Consider the following 18,677-nt stretch of genomic DNA (forward strand, 5'->3'; position numbering starts at 1 on the left):
TGGAAATAATCAAGATGAGGAAGATATCCCCAAGGATTTCCACAACATAATTCGAATTCATTCTTATTCTTATTTTAGACTTCCTTTATATTGTTTTCATTGACTCGAATAAGTAAGACTTAGATTTAATGAATCTTCAAATCTACTCCAGAGCAATGCACTCGATCTCAACAGGCACACCCTTGGGCAGCTGGTGAACAGCAACACAGCTACGAGCAGGCTTGTGAACGAAGAACTTCTCGTAGGTAGCGTTCATCTCAGCGAAGTTGGCCATATCAGTCAGGAAGACCTGAGAAGAGAAATCAATGTCAGCAAATCGTCCTTCTCAGAACTTGTGTACACTTCTTTCTCCCTGGCAAAGCCGAGTCCAGAATCACCACAATAACAAATCCGGGGAGGGAAACACATACATTGACCTTGACGATCTTTTCCACGCTGGAACCAGCAGCGGTCAGGATAGCCTTGATGTTATCGCAGCAAACCTGAGTCTTCTCGCCGATGTTGCCCTCGACCAAGTTCGCGGAGGAGTCAGCGGGGATCTGGCCGGAGACGAAGATCTGGCCGTTGGCGCGGATGGCCTGGGACTGTGGTGGGTTCGTTAGTTGGTTTCTTTTATAGTCTGTGCAATATGTGCGTGGAATGATGTTTTGGAGTGGATAGTTCAGGTGTGGAGGGGTAGCTCCCAAGGTAGATGGAGCTGCAGACGGAGGGAAGGACAACGTACGTAAGGGCCGGCAGCTATAGGATATGTGAATTAGCTATTGCTCTTTGCTTGTTTTGATTCCATTTCTGTATTTGAGTCTGCTTTCGCTGTCTAAGAGGCAGGGGAGGATCCGTAGCTGGCGGGGCGTGACTTACGAGGGCAGGCATCCTTAGCGGAGACGATGGACATGTTGGCAGACATTATGCGGGAAGGGAATTGGGGGTTGAGTGGGATTGAAGGATGGAGGATTCGAGATAGAGATAGAAGACGAGGAGTAATTCGCAGCATCGGGAGAGAGAGGAAGTTATATACGAAGGTGTTGATAACGAAGTTGCCCCGCTCTCCGAGTTTCCCTCGGAGAGGGTCGACTCTCCCCGATGAAGTCATTCGTTTACTTTACATTACGGATTTTGTTGTTATCATTCTATGTAGCTATTGTAGACATTATATTGGAATTCGTATTAAATCATGATTCAATTGTGCTGATACAGTGACAATTGCTTGCAAAAAAAAAATATGTCGTTTCGTCGTGATGCATTAAGAGACTGCGCTTTCCGGGAACATACTATACAAAAAAGTCTCTTTGGGGTCATGATTTGCCCAGATTGCCAAACTGTCGTAAGAGGCTGGCGGTCTCTTCGGCGGAGTACCCGAAGAAGACGGGGCCATTGAAGGTGATGTGGGAGGGGGTGGAGAATGTTGGGGGGATGGGTTTCGTAGTCGAGCCCTCGCTCACGGGAGCAGCCGGAGCAACCTGGGGATCAGGTGCTTGTTCGGCTGCCTGATCTGCGACAGCCTGGTCCTTGGGCCAGGTCTTAGGCCACTCACCACTCCAGGGGGTCTCGGTTTCAGGTTTCGGACCTTCCATCTTTGGCTTATCGTGGCCGAATGGACAGCCGGGCCTCTTTGGTGTAACAATATCATCGTCCTTGGGCCTTTCACCACTCCGAGATGTTTCCATTTCGGGCTTTAGAGTTTCGGGCTTTGTGGTCTCGGGCTTTGATTTACCGTGGCCGAATGGACAGCCACCGGCAGGCTTAGCGTCAAGGATGTCGGCATCGGCGGGGTTATCAGGATTGTCGGCTTGGAGGTCGGGGGATGTGGGGATAGAGGCCGAGGCGGGGGGTAGATGTGTGACAGGCACTGAAATGCCCCAAGGCCTGCTTGGGGATTCACCCACGCGGACTTCACGAAGGGGACGGTCAAAGTGACTCTGACGGTTATCATCCTCATTCTTATCCTCCTCATTGTTCTCCTCGTTCGGGACATTGGGTGTACTGGGGTCCACGTTCTCAGCCCATTTCTCAACACGTTCACTCGACGCAGAGTGCGAGTGGCCTTCGCCGCTACTATGACGGTCAGGCAGGAACGCTTGATGCTTAACACCTAAACCAGCGATCATGCTGGTCAGGCCACCGTATTTGGCGTCCAAATGTCTCATATCTTGTGGGTTTCGTTGATAACGCTTGACGCAAATTGCGTGACTGCGGGGGATCTCATGTTTGTGTCGTTCGACGTATTCTGCGATTTCTTCTGGGGAGTGTTGATCGAGGAATCGGATCGGGCATCGGGAGACGGGACAAGCTCCTTTTGAGGACGGGGCTGATGGGGTGTGGCTAGAGCGTCGTTCTTCGAGTTCAGCCCTGATGGGGTCCAGATGCTCGTGGCCGCAGGTGGCTTCGATCTGGACCTTCGGGGCCGAGTTTTTCCCACTGGGGGCCTCGCTGCCATTTGCGCTCTGCATCTTATTCGGTTTGGAGAAGGGGCAATGTAGATTTCCCTGGGTGCCATTCGTTGTGAAGTCCTTCTCCAGCGCGATTGCTGGAGCCGGTGCTTGCGCGAGGATGCACGAGTTGGAGGATATTTGGGAAAGGCTATCTTGAGAACGGAGCAGAGATTTGCACCCTTTCACTCCGTTCTTGATGGCCAGGAAAGTATTTTCGTCTACATTTTGATGTGCAACGAGGGTCTTTATTACATCCATGGAATTCAAGGGTTGTTCCTCCACTCGAGGCTTGCTGTGTACGAGGCCCTGACGGTATTCTTCTTTCTGTTCGAGCAGCTTGGTCTGAACGTCAAATGCACGATGTCTATCTTGAGGGGGCAGAATTTCTATCACGTCTGTGTACTGCAAGATACAAAGTTAGCAATGTTCATCTTGTCAAATGCATAAGAGCAAGGCAGTCGTGGTCTCAATCAGATAATACATGTTAATCCGTCATTGTCACAAAAGTGACTCCTGATCTAGAGCTATTTCCTCGTCATGCGAGACCAGTATGCGGAGGCAGGGGGGAGAAAGAAGAGTGGGTATTTACCTGCTTGAAGACATTGTCCATGTGCAGGAGCAGCTCATTTTGTCTGTGAGTCAGCCGGTACACGGTTAGTAGGAGTGCATCGAAGGCTTTGCCCACGGCCTCGAGCTGGTCATGGTGCAGATCCGGCTGCATCTCGGCAATCATAGTAGGTAGCAAATTTATTACAGGGTCAGAAATAATTCATCTGGGATGCAAGTGGCCGGTCGAGGCTCTCAAACTTCAAAGGCATGAGAGATGGAAAAGAGGAAAACAGGCAGATTTATACGGGCTTCACCGGAAAAACTTGAAGCGAGGTGGTCTGTGCTGGTCATGTGAGGGGCTATCCTGTTTTAGGCTTGGCGCCGAGGTCGAGTATACTTCGATGTACGAAGAAAGGTACATAGACCTACAGTTTTATACTTGATATAGTATCCGCATGCAGGTACATGCAGGTACATATAGGGGAAAGCGTAATAGGAGCACGGATGATAGCATCTATAGTGTCAAGTAATACTTTAGGTATGGTTTCAGTCTCATAGAATGACGCTGCCCAAAATAGAGATATATATATATTCGACACGGGTCGAGGACAAAGCAGACACGTATATCTGTGGATAAGAACATCAATAATAAATACATGTTGGTAACAAAAAAAGTAAAAATAAATGTAGAATATTATACTAACGAATCAAGCCCAATTCAACCAAATTTGACTATACATTTACGATTCGCCTCATTCCCTTATGTAGCACTTTATTGCTCCCCTCTCCAACAGCCCGGCCGGGCTAGCTCAATCGGTAGAGCGTAAGACTCTTAATCTTAAGGCTGCGGGTTCGACCCCCGCGTTCGGCTATTCCTAAAAACACAACTTGAGATTTCTTTTTTGATCTTTTTATTTATTTATTTTTGGTTCGAACTATGATCTGCAACTGATTATGCGTTTCCCCTGTTATCTTGTTTAGTGTTTTACTTTCGTACTTTCGTACTTTTGTTTACCCCCCAAAACGAGGGGTAAGTAGCGATCACACGGACAAATCCCCCCACCATCTGCACAACAGACATCCCGGTATGCAGCGCGCACATCTGTTTCCAGTAAAGCCACTGTGATGAGTTTCAGATTCACGCTGTGAATCGAGAGATTCCATTGGTCAGACTAAGTGTAATGGCTGTACGATGTGTCAAAGACTGGCCATACGGCATATCCGTTGAGATGGTCTGATCCAATGCGATTTTAAATCTCCGGTCTAGACAGAATCCAGAGTGAGTCATTTCTGATGATCCATTGATAGTCCCTGGTAGTGTTAGTTCTAGTTTCGGGTTCTGCCTGTTGTCCTCCTTTGGACCTTCGAAAGTAACCACAGACTCCAGATGTCAGTTCAACGGTCTAGGCTTCTGGGGAACCGGAACACTGCAGGGATGACGAAGGAGTGGTATCAAGTTTGCAACACAATTCGTCCCCTGACGATGAGGGGACTGAGCACTAGGTTTTACGGGCTAATCCATTAGGGTCTCGCAGATCCGACCCGGGTTGGGCCATATCTCTTTGTACTCCGTAGAAGTTATACTAGTTTAGGAAGTACAATTTTACCTTCTAGAAGAATATGCAATTGCGTGACCAGTATTTTAACACTTTAGTATTTTACCTGCGATCTGACCGCTGATTTCAAATGGTTGTAGAAGACTTCCAAGGTTGATAGCTATACATCCGATGATAGGACATGAGTGTCACTACACATGTCCTATATATCAAATAGGGTATAATATCAATAAAAGTATATAATGTATAAATGTCTCTATCATGTGTACCGATATATCAACATATATCGATATATAGATATATATAAAATACCTAAAAAGGTCAAAAAACGAGTAACAACTAAAGGATCTAGACCTTGTGAGGGGCACAGTTATCTGCTTATCTGTAATTTTACCATTTCCCTTTTTTTTTTTTTCCCCCTCCAAAGAATTTTTGGTCTTTTCCTTTTTTACCCTTTGACTTCCAACCTCCCCTCCTTCTCTTCCTCTCTTCCCTCCTCTCATAATGTCCTCCACTACCCCAGATGCCTCCAAAGTCGGACTCCCCGCCTCCGATGCCACCAGCGCCGCCGAACTCGCCAGTCTTAAGGTAAGACTGCGCGCCGCCCTGCGCCAGTTCCCGGATTTCCCCTCTCCGGGAATTCTGTTCGAGGATATCCTGCCTATTTTCGCCGATCCTTCTTTGCATGAGGCCCTGATCCGCTCCCTGGAACTTCACGTCCTCACCAACTACGGCCAGAAGCCCGATGTCATTGTTGGCCTCGAGGCCCGTGGCTTCCTTATGGGACCCAGCCTGGCGCTGCGTCTGGGTGCCAGCTTCGTCCCCGTGCGCAAGCAGGGCAAGCTCCCCGGTCCCTGTGAAACCCAGGGCTACCAGAAGGAGTATGGTCAGGATTTCTTCCAGATGCAGGCCGATTCCATCAAGCCCGGCCAGAAGGTCCTCGTCATTGATGACATTATTGCTACCGGTATGTGATAAGAACCCGGTACATATGTACTTGATACTAATATACTATTTTTAGGTGGCTCTGCCAAGGCTGGTGGTGAGCTGATCCAGAAGATGGGCGGCGAACTCCTTGGTTTCATCTTCCTCCTCGAACTAGAGTTCCTTCACGGACGCGACAACCTCCCCGCGCCGGTGTACACTCTCCTGTCTGGCCAGGCTTAATTATACACACCGCTTCGAAAAAAAAAATCATTTCTTTCTGCGACGATCTCAACTGCCGATTATCATGACTCCAACCTTTTTAAAAGCCCGACAAAAGCCCGGCCACTCCCGATCTTGCGGTGAGCGTCTGTCACCCGCTTCTTCCGGGCCGCCCCATCAAACGATCTACTCGAACGTCGAGTCTGGAGCCTTGTTTCGCTGGTCGACGGCACCCGCCACAGCCGGCGCAGAGCTGCCCGCCGGATAATACCCAATATAGACAAATAGCTTTATCAATACAACTCGATATGTGCATAGACTGGATAATGAGATTTTCTCATTTCAATAGAGTAACTTTCTAGCAATTGAACAATGATATAATTCTAAAAGCGTGTGTCTTATCTATCCCAAACTAAATCTAGTGTTCTACAACTATTCAGGAATGAACTTCCTCATAACTCCCTCCACCCATCCCACAGGAACCCCCAAACCCACAGACTCCCGAATAGCCCGATTCATCCTTGCAATATACTCAAACTTCGGTTTCGACATTCCAACGCAGTTCTCATCAACATAAACCAAAACCGGCACCTTCCCCTCATTCTCAAGCCCCGCCCTAACCCCCTCCCCATCCAACCACTTCACAACATCCGCCTCAACAAACCACTTATTATAAGATCCATAACCTTGCACCCGGGGCCTAACAGAAACAGGCACACCATCCCCAGCCCCCGCTTCAGCAGCATTCCCATCAACACCCTCATAGCCATCCAGAATCATCTCATCGCCAATATCCATCTGATAAAGAACGCCGTAGACCGCGTCCTCGGACCCGGAAACGGGAATCTTACGCGCGGTTTCGGAGTCTTGATTCGCGACGTGCAGACCGAGTGGTGGGAGGACGTTTGCGTAGCCCGGTTCACAGATGAACCAGCGCCAGCGTGGGAGGGCTGCGATTGCTAGCGGGGTGGCGGAGTGAGCTGGGTTTATGCGGCAGCGGGATTTCATTTGGGTTGGGGAGAGATTGGATCCGTAGGCGAAGTAGAGGAATTTTGGGTATTGGGGTGGTTTTGTGATAAGCGGGGTGGGTATTGGGGGTTGGGTGTGTCTTTCTGTTGCTTGGAGGTTGGTGTTGGAGAGCATTGTTTCTGGTGGTGAGTTGGTTATTGTTGAGTGTAATGTGGACTTGTGGAAGAGATGGAGGGAAGAGATGAGAAGAGAAAGAGAAGATAATGAGTCAGAAGTAAGCAGACTAGGTAGGTACCTAGCCCTGGATGTATATATGTAGGTAACCTTGGAACCCCGCCGTTGATATTGCCAGTTCTACAGGGTTTGGATCAAGTCCGATCCTCTCTACGCTCTTTCCTTCGAATAGTATAGCCGTTCCCTTGGGCAGAGAAACCCCTAAAAAAGCGGCTCCTAAAGAGTTTCGAGCAAGTAGAGGTATTTCTGTTCCAGAGAAGGTTGTGTCTCCCAGACAGTCGTTCTTTTTATACTACTAACGGGATACGTTATTGCAACCTCATCCTGCGCGTCTTCGAAGTCTCACGGTCCACCTTCTTCGTAGGTGGTAGGTAACGTTCCATATGGCACCCATTTTGGGTCAGGCTTGACCTGTTCAGCTTGTCGGACATCGACCAGCTCACATTCAAATAACTCCAAGACCAATCCCAGCGCGCCGATGATTACACTCTTGGCAAAATGACGACCAGGGCACATACGTTGGCCTCCACCGTAAGGCATCCAACATTCAGTCAAGCCTTCCAGACTGAAATTTGCTTCTTTTTTGTTTCTCCGAAGAAATCACTCTGGCCAGAATTCATCCACCCCAGGAAATGAGTTAACGAACCTCTATAGGCAGATATCGTGGCCTTGGTATATCGAAGCTGTTAAGAAAAACAATCCCTGAAAACTTATCTGATAGCAATATACTCGATTTTACCGTCCCGAGAACAAACGAGCCGAAGACGCTATTACCAACGGCTGTAATAGCGAAAATGCAAGAAGTGCAGGGATGCTCATCGTACTAGCGACACAGCTAATGCATTGAGGCTAGGTGGATAATGTGATCTAGTATGGTTGTCATAGTGTCCGGAGAAAGGAATCTCAGAGAATCAAGGTCTGTATAACAATGGTGTCTACATCATTTGACGTTTGCGAATGGACAATAAACGAAACTACAGCATACCTACATAGCTGATAGCAGCTTCGAGGCATGAGCGAGATTGGGCCGTGCCTGGATGTGAGACACGAGCCACTCCGACTAGAAAAAGGGCAGGGATGTTGGTGACAGTCCACGCCAATTGATGCATGTGTACTCCGTATGGAGTACAGCCTCACTTGGGTATGAACGGTGGATGCCATATGTTAATTGCTCGATTCCCCGAGCCAATCAAGAATTAGTTGGAGAAAGGTAGGGCATAGTTGGTCACAGACATGGCTGGCACCTATAGACACCGGAAGAACTAATTTTAAATGCGGGAGGTAAATACATACTCCATCCATGGATGCAAGTTACGTCTTATCTGTCCACATAATAACACTAGAAAATGGCTCGATTGATTCTTCATAAAGCTGGAGTGAAATTTGTATGGGGGAAAGGAGAGAATACAACGTTCATTCCAGAAAGGACAGAGCCCTTTGTCCTGTAGCTCGGAGCTCATAGGTATTTGGGATACGACGAGTTTAACTTGCGAATGCAGTAATGTCACGGGGGTACGTAGCCCTTCAAGGTTCCAGATGCCCATATTGCATTACGACACGTGGACGTGATAGAACCAGCATCAACCTCCACGGTGTAGGACTTGCCTTCGACAATTTTCACAACATGACACTTTACTCAATATTTCGGTCAGCACATAGAAAAGAAAAGAGGCCGGTGTCCCGAGTGTCCCGATTGTCTCAACCCAAGACCTCAAAGCTTCCCAACGGGCAGATCCCAGCAGAGATATTAGACCTTATTTACGAGCAACTCCCCGTGCTAGAGCAGCTCTACTTTGCACTGACCTGCAAATACCTCTACGACCACTTTGTCTCATTCCTCAAGACACGAGACCCAGACCATGCAAAGCTCCTAATCCCAAGTGAAAAGCGTCTACCAATATACCGCAATGCCGAGCTTGGAAAAAGACCTCGAATCCAGCTCCTACGGCAACTCGAAAACGAACGCTGGAAATGCTGCGTGGTGTGTATGAACCTACACCCACGCGCGTCCTTCAAACCCTCTAGACACTCCAAAAAAGGGAGCTGTTGCAACAAGTGCGCTAATACTTCATGACTGCTTGCCTTTCGCAGGTTTAGTCGACATCTGCCCTTGCCTCAGCATCGCGTTCAACGAGCGGCAACTTCTGTTGGATATACTATCTTCTCTTGAAGATAGCAAAACTCTGTTTCCGGAAGATTTCATTCATGATAGCCAATGGATGAAGCTCTCGCATTATTGTAAAGTCACCAGTCACCCTTACGCACAAGCTGCAATCAAAACGGAATTCTATAAGGATGACTATGAGTCTATCCGAGTCCGCAATACCTACACTTTCGACTTTCCGGAGGGGTTAGCGGGTGTGTTGAGTGGTATCTGTCCACACAAGGAGACTAACAGGTGGATCAAGCAATTCTTCATAGAAGCGGGATTGGATTACTCTGCATGGGGGGAAAAAGCATTCCCAACGGCGACAAAGCGTCATATGTTCAAGGTCGTGACTGAGAGGGATCTGGGTCGTAAGACATGGGATAAGCGCGGATGGAAGGTCAATCGAAATGACCGCGGTTGAGCTTGGCTCTTTGAGTGGATGTGTGAGATTGATATATTCACGGGACTTGCTGGATAACAATGAATCTGTGGCCATGTTTAATATATGCTAGCTACGTTATATGTCTATTGAGTCTATTGCTATCTGCGAGCTTAGTGAAAGTCTTAGATTATATCTTTACCTGAGAGCTTAAGTACCTCGGTCTTATACTCCCAAGTCTACAACCCTTGCAAGGTGATGACCAACAACTCCACACTCTTCGGTGATTAATGACCGATAGATGCACCTACAGAGGACGGCCTGAAATAACTCGATAGCCAATTGCGGGGTTGTCTATTCGTGAATCGTCCACATTCGGAAACCAAATCCCGCCCTAATTCGATATATCAAGTCTCCCAAAGCAAGTGAACGATTGAATATTCAATATCAAAAGACAACCCCTCAAAATGGCACGCAATAAACTAGCAATAGCCAGCATCTCCCTAAGTCAATACCCAGGTCACACTCTCGACCACAAAATCCGCGCCGCAGCCCAAGCCGGCATCGCAGGAATCGAGATAGTCTACAACGACCTCCTCACATACAGCAAAGCCCAAAACATCCCCATCCATACGGCAGCTGAAAGAATCCACACCCTCTGCCTGGAAACAAACCTCCAAGTCCTCTCCCTAGCCCCCTTCGAAAACTACGAAGGCTCAACAACCCCGCTAAAAGAAAGACTCGCTCTCGCGCAGCACTGGCTCGAACTCGCCCGTCTGCTATATGCACCATACCTACAAGTCCCATCAATCTTCACAGCGGACTGCACCCGCGATGAAAAGACAATCATATCAGACCTCCAGCAGCTAGCCGACTTAGCCAGCTCCAACAATCCGGTAGTATCAATTGCCTACGAACCGCTCTCCTGGGGAACAAACTGCTCAACCTGGGAAAGCGCCTTGTCAATCGTGCAACGGGTCAACCGTCCGAATTTCGGACTGTGTCTGGATACCTTCCATGAAGGGACGCGTTTGTGGGGGGACAATGCTTCTCCGACGGGAGTGCAGATGGACGCGGAGACGAAGCTGCGGGATTCGCTGAGGAGGTTTGTGCGGGATTGTCCGCGGGAGAAGATCTTCTATGTGCAGCTTTCTGATGCGGAGCGGTTTCAGCCGCTTTATTCGTTGGCGCATCCGTGGGCTTTGCCTGGTGAGGCGAAGGAGTTTACTTGGTCGAAGCATGCGAGGCCTTTTCCTTTGGAGGTTGAGTATGGGGCGTATTTGCCTGTAGTGGAGATTGCTCGGGCGTGGATTGTTGAAGCTGGGTTTACGGGGTGGGTTTCTATGGAGGTTTTTGACCGGAATATGAGAGATGGGAGGGTTAGTCCTGAGACGGCGGCCAAGAGGGGGGTTGAGGCTTGGAGGAAGGTTCAGATTGGGATGGAGAGCAAGTCGAGGATTTGACTCGATGCATTAAGTCGACGGGTGTATATTGGAATATGCTAGAGGGTAGATGGATATTATCATCAATGCATCCAGTTCGATTCTCTGAGGGCTGGGGTTTTGACTATATTCAAGTCTAAAACTATGCACATCTGCAAAACATAAAACAAGCACGCCACAAATGATCCGAGAGTCTTCCAAAAGGGTATAGTATATCTGTTGAATATTCAAACAATGTGTAAATTCGTGATTGGGACGCCGCGAGAGCGCATGCTATATCTTCTTTTGACCCCGATGCCGCTTGCATGGCGTAGGAGTTCATATGTTTCATCTCCGCCGCCGACCATTACCATGCTAATGAGGTAATTTCGTGGAATGCCGCTGGCGGTCATTTGGGCTTCGTCGAGGTGTGGACGGATGAGAGTGGACTCGGCGCGGACAGCAGCGAGGGCAGAGCGAGACCCGGGTTGACTCGTTGACTCTTTCTTCTGCTCGCCGAAGTCGTGTGGTGGCATGTCGTCATATGAGACAACGACAACCAGCTTCAGCGCGGATCGTGTTGGTCGGTATGCCGGAATGTTGCGTAGCTTTTCCGAGAAAGTGCAGCCACCACGTTTAATTACAAGGACTTCGTGGTTATGGGCAACCTCCCGAAGAATTCGCTCGTCGCAGAGCTCGTCCGCGAAGTATATGCTTGACCACGACAGGCGGTCTGTGGATGGGCTGCCTAGCAAGGACATGGTAACTGCATCTTCAATATCCGGAAGCGGGCTGGCTCCAATGCCTGTAGCGATAGCAGCTGGGAGACTCAGCCTGAGTGGAGCAGGTTCGGTCCGTTCATTGTGAAGCAAAGATGACACCGAGTGCATCAGAGACGATAACATGGCCCTTACGGTTGAGTCCGGGGAGTCAACAATTGCGGCATCGTCGACCGAAGAGGCGGGGCTGTGGCCTCCGAGGCGGGGCTCTGGCGGGTGTGGACTCTCTGGTTGAGGTGTTTCATCTCGTGGATGAGCCGAATCATTGCGTCGGCGAGAGGGCTCTGGGAGAACGTCAATGACGAGGTCAAGCATGGCATTGTCGCGAACACGGGTGAAATTCGGATCATATGGATCGACGACATCAAAGGTGATTTGGCGAGAGAGATATACCTTCTCATCTTTGCCCAAGGGCACATTGTTGATCACCTGCACCCGGTACCCGTCTTCCTCCTCCCCAGTCGTGAGCGTCGGAATATCTAACCGTACATCTTGAACCATACTCAACCGGAGTCCTCCAATTGTTTTCACCAGTACCCCGTCTCGGACACGTTCCAGCGCTCCAGGGCCCATGTTTACGCCGCCTGGCAGCGATGGGAATGAGATGTCGAGCGTGGGCCGAACAGCCATAGGCGCGCTGGTGGCGTTGAACGGGACCAGCTGAGGCGGCAACGTCCACGGGTAGAATGTGTAATTGGTTGGTGATGAGAGGTCAGACACAAAGACACTTTGATGTCCAGGCGAGTTTTCCAAAATAGGACCTGCCGCCACTCCTCGATCAGGCATCAGATCCAGGCGTGCCAAGTTGGCAGCATGGAAGATGTCTGTTCGGGATGCAGTGGAGGACACGCCGAAGAATGGAGAGGGAATAATTTGGCATACTCCCTCGGCGATGTCCTGGCCCTGAGTTGGGTTTTGCAGCTGGTGAGGCGCGGAGGCCGATTTTCTCGGTATGATGAGAGGATGGCCTTCGGTGTTGAAAACCCAAGGGGCATCGACCTTGTTCAATGGATGGTCCTGGTCAAACAGCAGATATAGGTATTTGGCAGTCTCCCCAATGAAGAAGCTCTCCATCCGGTCAATGAGTTCGCCAGTCAGAACATTCCGAATACCAGCCCAGCCACACTTGGTCCAGCAACGCCGCTTGAGGTCGCTGAGAACCATCTCTCCGACATGCAGATACCAAGGATCTTGAGTCGCCCGGTAAATGTAGTAGTTGGACTCGATGAACTCGGGCCGACCTCCGTACCACGGCATACCGTTGTCGATGTCACCAGTAGCCACGTTCCATCGCTCAGGGATTCCCGAGTAGCGTGTCCAGATGGCGGTAGTTAGCAGATGAATCTGGATAGCTTCATCCACCTTTCCATCCAGAGCAAGAACTCCCGGATAGAAAGCGCTCAGGCTATCGATCCAGAAAGCTCGCGTGGCACCGGTAATCACATCGCCTACAATAAGGTGGGGATGTTGATAACCTTCCCCTCGGAATAGGTGGCGATTGATCGCGGTATGCGATTCTTCCCAAACTTGTCGGAAGGCCTCAGCGGTATGCTGGTAGTCCGACAGAGGAGCATAGTACGAGTCCAATGCTGCCCAAGGACTGTCGGAGTTGAAAGGCAGACGCTCGCCCTCGGACAGGAGAACGTAAGCTTTGACGGCATACTCGTAGAAACTGTCAATGCCCGCGCCAATCTACTGACGATTAGTATATGTTTCTGCATTCGTCGGCTAATTACAGCGGGGTCCTTCTTGGAAGGGCTCTCGCTCCCACGCGTTCGTCTGCCTCGGCTGTTGAGAGGTGATCTAGAGGGAAGCTCTGACCCACTGCGCAGTACGGTTTACCGTCATGTACCGTCTAAGGGACTCCCTGAACACCTCTAGATCACCTCTCAACAGCCGAGGCAGACGAACGCGTGGGAGCGAGAGCCCTTCCAAGAAGGGCCCCGCTGTAATTACCTGTAGAAAGGAACCTGCTTACCCCGGCCCATGGTCCCACCCATTTCCCGGACTCGACATCAATGCCAAATCCAAGTAGTCCAATGTCACTCCGACGGTTCCAGACTGCCCAAAATGCCCTCTTTCCCAAGTCCTCGTACCGCCCGTCACCGGTGAGTCGACTCAAGACGGTCAGCTCAAGAACTAGACTGCCTGCACCGGCGCTACAAGTTTCAGCGGGCTCAGTCTCCGCATTTTTGGATTTTCGTTTGCCCTCGGTACTTCGGACATGGGTATTTAAAGGCGCATTCTCATAGAATGGGATCCCGTGGCGCAGGTTGACCCGAGGGTAGGGAAGGCCAGTCTCTGTGTAGAATGCAGGAAGCAAACGCTGGGCCAGATCCACAGCAAGTCGAAGCAGTTGGCCATCATATACAAAGCCACTGCTCCATCGAATACCATGATCACTTTTTGTAAACATACGTTTATCCCATGCACTGGCGAAGGCAGCTTCCCGTTCTGATGGCTTGTAACCGGTGATGGGTAGCTCGCCGATGGCGAAAAGATGGGCACTGAGTAATCCACCTGCAATACCCGTAGACGTTAGCAGTAGGACATAGTAGCCGGAAATCGAGCAGGGACAGATCGATAAGTCCTGAAGGAGAAGAACGCATACCCAGACCCCGAATCACAGTTTCAAACAATTGTACTTTGCTATCCAGATCAAATCCCCTCGACCTCTCACCCTGACCAGCAGGGCCGTCCGAGCCATCGCCATACAGCCTAACAAAGCCCTCGACACCATCCTGGAAATGCGCCAAGGCTCGCTCGCCACTGTCCGGGCTTGAGGATAGGATGGCCAGCGTCGACAAGCTGTCAATCAACGTCAGAGAATAATTCCCTAGCACATCGTTGTTCTCCGGGTTCTTCTCGTCGCGAACAAGAGGGCCGCATGTTAGGGCGCGTAATTCGTCTTCGGGAAACGCGTATTGAAGGTAGTTCTCGAAGCCATGGAAGAACATGCGCTCAGTTTCTTGTCTGCAAGAGGACAGGGGTGGATCAGTTGATTTGGATGGCACTTGAAGATGGCTGAGGGTAGGTATACCTTAGTTCTTTGACTTGGCTGTCTCGCATGCCATGAACAACGGTGAGCCATAACAAGATGGCCCAAACCACCATGCAGGCGGCGCGGAGGTTGAACATCACCCCCGACGCGTGCGCTTCAAGCAGATCTGAGTGCCGTAGGGGTCATGGGGCGTCAGATTGCCTTCTTCTTTGTTTAAGCGCCCTTTCCAAAGAGGCTTTAATGGGGGCGATCACCCTCGGCTTGTTGTGGAGTGGGAAGTTGGGGGGGGGGATTCGGCCAGATAAGCCTCTGGGGAATATCTTTTCTTTTTGCCCGCTTATTGCATCATCTCCTTACTATACACGTCTGTACAACTTATAACTAGAAGGTTGGGATATTTATAAAATTACTAGAATGTTGGTTTTTCTTTTTTTATTTTCTGTTGGTTTTGAACATTTTACTCCATATGTATGTATATATAGACTTCAAGGGCTATCCTACTGTTACAGATACACTATATATCGACGAGGCGACACTCAGCAAGTACACTTGGAATTAAAAAGCGATATCATGACAAGCCACTTCGAAACCATCATTTTTGCTGTCTCCAGGGACCAGGGAATCCGACTCGCCCAAGCCATATAGACACATGTAGAGACGAATGCAATCAGACGCCTCAAGAACAGATATACCTAGGTATGTTTCCTTTAGTACCCAAACAGCTGAGACCGAACTGTACGCTCATGTATCAGTGACGGAAGATGCATGAAAAACATGGGGTTTCTCACAACTAACAATTCCCCTATTCACTAAAAGAGACCTTCTCTGTTTGCCCAGAGATGTGGGCTTCGACAGAATTGTCCGATCCCAGGTCACAGTTTGGTGACAGAGGGTCCGTGTAAGCTGGTCCAGCGAAGATATGATAACTAGGGCCCTTCGAAGCCCTGCACTCATGGCCGAATGCCAAAAGCGTTTTGGCTGTGCAGTAAAGTTGTAGGCATAGCATAAGAAATTGGAGAACAAGCAGGGTATAGTGAAGAGCGCTGGGGAAGTGGGGATTCCAGATATCTGCGTTACTGAGGTTAGCAACGAAGCTCTTAAGTACCTAGGTAACTCGCGTAGGTTGTAGTATTCGACGTAAGACTCACCGATGAGAGAAACTCCCAAGCAGGTGATAGCAAACCGATCAGCCCGAACGTGCCACTTTCTGGATTCTGGCTCGACATATTCGACGAAGGAGAGCTGGTGGTACACGACGGTGTTGCCGGCGATGGCCTTCACCTGACAGTAGGAAGGGTCTCCAGGAGCATACCATGGAACGGACATTTTGCAATATTGGAGAGACGGTTTGAGGTGGAAGAAAGGAAAAAGAAAAGAAAAAAAGGGTGAAGGAAGATGTCAAGAGTACAGTTTCTCGGAAGTTGAATACTTCATGTCTTACCTAGTTAGGAAGGTACATGACCTACATACTACGTATGTATATATTTACACCTTATCCAGATTGGTGGGCGGAAGGAAGAAAAGCTAGATTCTCACTGGAGTCCAAGAGCACCTTTAAGGCTATGCTGCAGATCATGCAGTGTGTGCACTTTCTCTGGCTCTGATTGGATTCTTGGGGTGTGGTGCAAAGGCTTGAAGGACAAAATTCAGTAGGGAGTGGAAATTGAAGGAATGCGAGAAATCTGGAGAGAAGCAATGCGCACATTTGCTATAGTTGGGGGGACGTAAGTATGTAGCATTGGACTCGTTTTCATGACTTTTGTTGCCGGCCAGCAGACCAACCGCGCCAAAAGCAATAGACCTTGAAGCCGATCAACGGGGCCAGAAAGGACATCATTAGTTGACGTAGAAAGGTGGAAGTTAAAGCTTTATTCTATTTAGGGTTGAGGTCACGCCGAATAGGTGACTCTACAGTTTACCAATTATCCAGGCATCTAAAAGAATATCGGAGAAGATATTGGAGTATTGGAAACGACTTAGTCCGCCGGTCTGCAATATTATTTTGATTTGGATATAGATTGTCCAACTCCTACATCATCCCTAGTCAGCCTAGTACGGATGCATAAGACTCTTCTTGTAGATAGCCAGATATATCCAAGAGCAGGATTACTTTGAAATTTATTCTTATTGTACAATTCATATATCCGGATGCATAGCAGGGCAAGTCACGACCTCTGGAAGCCAGACGATGCTCTCTGACGTGATAGCACAAGTGTCCAGATCGGGAACGGATGCGCATGGCATGTTTGAAAAAATGAATTTGGACGCCCGCTGATCTTCATTAAAACATTAATACCTATCATGTATGCTTATTTGCCCAGCTCTCCAAGTATCAGATTCCGATCGGAGGAACAAGAAACAACTGTGACCATGTTAGAAATCGTGGGTTTAGCTTGCAAACAGGGTATATACTCACTGATCGGCTCATCATTGGGAGAGAAGCGGACGTCGTTGACAGTGCCCTTATGACCGGGAAGTTTGTACAGCAATTTACCAGTCTTGGCCTCCCAAACAACCACGCTTCGATCACCACTGCCTGCAGCAATCTTCTCGCCCTTGGGGTCCCAGCTGGCACGAATGAGGTTCTTCTCCAGTCCGACAGGAGCACCATCGTAGGTCTTCACCTGCCGGTTGGTAGGGGCGAAGGGACGAATGTCCCATGTGCGGACAGTAGAGTCGTGAGAGTTCGACAGCAAAGTCTGTGAGTCAGGCGAGATTTGTAGCGATGTGATGGTATCTGTGTGTCCAGTCATCGAGTAGACTATGGCCTTCTTCCGAATATCCCAGGTGTGGATTGTGTTGTCAATGCCTCCACTGTAGATCTCATTACCCGCTTCGGACAATGCCACTGCGGTGATAGGGAGTTCAGTCTGGAGGTAGTCCAGAGCATCCTTTTGCCGAGGATCCCAGATGCCGATGGACCCATCATCACTACCACTGATTAGAAGCTCCTGTCCTCTTTTGCTGATATCGAGACAGTTGATGATCTCTTCATGGCCCACGTGACGGCGTACTCGTTCCCCATTCTCGACATCCCAACTTCCGAGGGTCATGTCTGCGGATGCTGAGAACAATGCCCGCGAATCGCGTGACCACTGAAGATCCAACACAGCTCCTCGGTGACCTGTCAATTGGCCATAGTTTTCGCATTGTCCATATGTATTCCACAGTACTATTCAAGAAGTCTCGATCAGTATCATAGTCGGCGGCTGCGTTCCCGGATAAAGATGAAACATACAGATGGAACGATCCATCGCTCCGGATGCAATATGTTGAGCGGTAGGGTCGAATCGAACTGCAAATACTTCACCAGAGTGGCCTTGTAGGTTCCTTCTATTAGCGCGTGTATAGTGACGGATTGGCGACAGTGTCTTACCCGTGAGCTCCATGATAGGAGCATCCAAACCACTTGTGCGAGGAACCTGTAGACTCGAATTAGCTGGTTATATTCTGCCAAGGCCCTTTGAGCTTCGAGGGCAAAGTCCGCGCATACAGATTGAATGAGCGCTCCATTTTGCGAGGAGCCCTTCACAAGCTCGGTTCCTGCGTTTTCGGCGGCCTTATTCCGCTTGACCACGAGCTGGTGCGAGGTCCCAAAGCCCTCTGGAGCAGGGCGCTTTTCACCAGACATTGTAACAGCAAGCACCTCGGTGAATTTGGGGAGGTAAAAGAATTGGTTGGTGACCAATCGCGACTTAGGGCGAAAGTAGTGGAGAGCAAAAGTTCTGGGCGAGAAGCTGCGGGAAGAACGATAATCCCACCTGGGCTCGGCGGTGAGCGGACTGCGTCCGGCGGACTAGAACGGCCATGGAGACTTGATCAATATTGGGATATTTTTGTCTGGCAGAAAATAACACAGTGATTTACCCCACTCACCAAGTGCCACCCATATCATTCAGAAGGCGGAGAGAAAGTCGGCGAGTAAATAATCCAATCAAAGCAAAGTCTAGCATGGTCGGTATCCCGCGCCGTATGGATTGTGTACAATCAGCAACTCCAACAATCACTCCCCACAATCACCCTGATCAACAGTTGCCTGTCACATTTACCTGTGCTTGTCTGGAC

The 18,677-nt window shown here is 49.4% G+C and overlaps 9 protein-coding genes across 9 annotated transcripts; 4 read left to right on the forward strand and 5 right to left on the reverse strand.

Annotated features, from left to right (window-relative positions):
* Positions 1-142: 142 nt before the first annotated feature.
* N7525_007749 (uncharacterized protein) lies at positions 143-904 on the reverse strand (the record flags this gene model as incomplete). Its single annotated transcript, XM_002568158.2, has 4 exons — positions 143-289; positions 411-584; positions 725-738; positions 859-904. The coding sequence occupies 4 exons, from the start codon at positions 902-904 to the stop codon at positions 143-145; spliced, it is 381 nt and encodes a 126-aa protein (XP_002568204.2).
* A 388-nt stretch (positions 905-1,292) lies between these two features.
* N7525_007750 (uncharacterized protein) lies at positions 1,293-3,162 on the reverse strand (the record flags this gene model as incomplete). The annotated part of the gene is made up of 2 exons (XM_002568159.2): positions 1,293-2,831; positions 3,019-3,162. 2 exons carry the CDS (start codon positions 3,160-3,162, stop codon positions 1,293-1,295), a joined length of 1,683 nt encoding a protein of 560 aa, XP_002568205.2.
* A 1,876-nt stretch (positions 3,163-5,038) lies between these two features.
* N7525_007751 (adenine phosphoribosyltransferase APT1) lies at positions 5,039-5,701 on the forward strand (the record flags this gene model as incomplete). The annotated part of the gene is made up of 2 exons (XM_002568160.1): positions 5,039-5,501; positions 5,556-5,701. 2 exons carry the CDS (start codon positions 5,039-5,041, stop codon positions 5,699-5,701), a joined length of 609 nt encoding a protein of 202 aa, XP_002568206.1.
* A 64-nt stretch (positions 5,702-5,765) lies between these two features.
* Positions 5,766-5,948, forward strand: N7525_007752 (uncharacterized protein; the record flags this gene model as incomplete). The annotated part of the gene is made up of 1 exon (XM_061214190.1): positions 5,766-5,948. One exon carries the CDS (start codon positions 5,766-5,768, stop codon positions 5,946-5,948), a length of 183 nt encoding a protein of 60 aa, XP_061068621.1.
* Positions 5,949-6,112: 164 nt separating this feature from the next.
* On the reverse strand, positions 6,113-6,823 carry N7525_007753 (gamma-glutamylcyclotransferase family protein; the record flags this gene model as incomplete). Its single annotated transcript, XM_002568161.1, has 1 exon — positions 6,113-6,823. One exon carries the CDS (start codon positions 6,821-6,823, stop codon positions 6,113-6,115), a length of 711 nt encoding a protein of 236 aa, XP_002568207.1.
* Positions 6,824-8,507: 1,684 nt separating this feature from the next.
* N7525_007754 (uncharacterized protein) lies at positions 8,508-9,453 on the forward strand (the record flags this gene model as incomplete). The annotated part of the gene is made up of 2 exons (XM_061214191.1): positions 8,508-8,868; positions 8,975-9,453. The coding sequence occupies 2 exons, from the start codon at positions 8,508-8,510 to the stop codon at positions 9,451-9,453; spliced, it is 840 nt and encodes a 279-aa protein (XP_061068622.1).
* Positions 9,454-9,878: 425 nt separating this feature from the next.
* On the forward strand, positions 9,879-10,874 carry N7525_007755 (sugar phosphate isomerase/epimerase family protein; the record flags this gene model as incomplete). Its single annotated transcript, XM_002568163.2, has 1 exon — positions 9,879-10,874. The coding sequence occupies one exon, from the start codon at positions 9,879-9,881 to the stop codon at positions 10,872-10,874; it is 996 nt and encodes a 331-aa protein (XP_002568209.2).
* A 206-nt stretch (positions 10,875-11,080) lies between these two features.
* N7525_007756 (glycoside hydrolase family 47 protein) lies at positions 11,081-15,938 on the reverse strand (the record flags this gene model as incomplete). The annotated part of the gene is made up of 5 exons (XM_002568165.2): positions 11,081-13,303; positions 13,590-14,131; positions 14,223-14,584; positions 14,652-14,778; positions 15,761-15,938. 5 exons carry the CDS (start codon positions 15,936-15,938, stop codon positions 11,081-11,083), a joined length of 3,432 nt encoding a protein of 1,143 aa, XP_002568211.2.
* A 983-nt stretch (positions 15,939-16,921) lies between these two features.
* Positions 16,922-18,243, reverse strand: N7525_007757 (WD40 repeat domain-containing protein; the record flags this gene model as incomplete). Its single annotated transcript, XM_061214192.1, has 4 exons — positions 16,922-16,974; positions 17,029-17,784; positions 17,851-18,034; positions 18,106-18,243. 4 exons carry the CDS (start codon positions 18,241-18,243, stop codon positions 16,922-16,924), a joined length of 1,131 nt encoding a protein of 376 aa, XP_061068623.1.
* Between the last annotated feature and the right edge of the window lie 434 nt (positions 18,244-18,677).

Source organism: Penicillium rubens, assembly GCF_028828025.1.
Source record: "Penicillium rubens strain IBT 27055 chromosome Unknown utg000003l_segment0_segment0, whole genome shotgun sequence".
Lineage (NCBI taxonomy): Eukaryota > Fungi > Ascomycota > Eurotiomycetes > Eurotiales > Aspergillaceae > Penicillium > Penicillium rubens.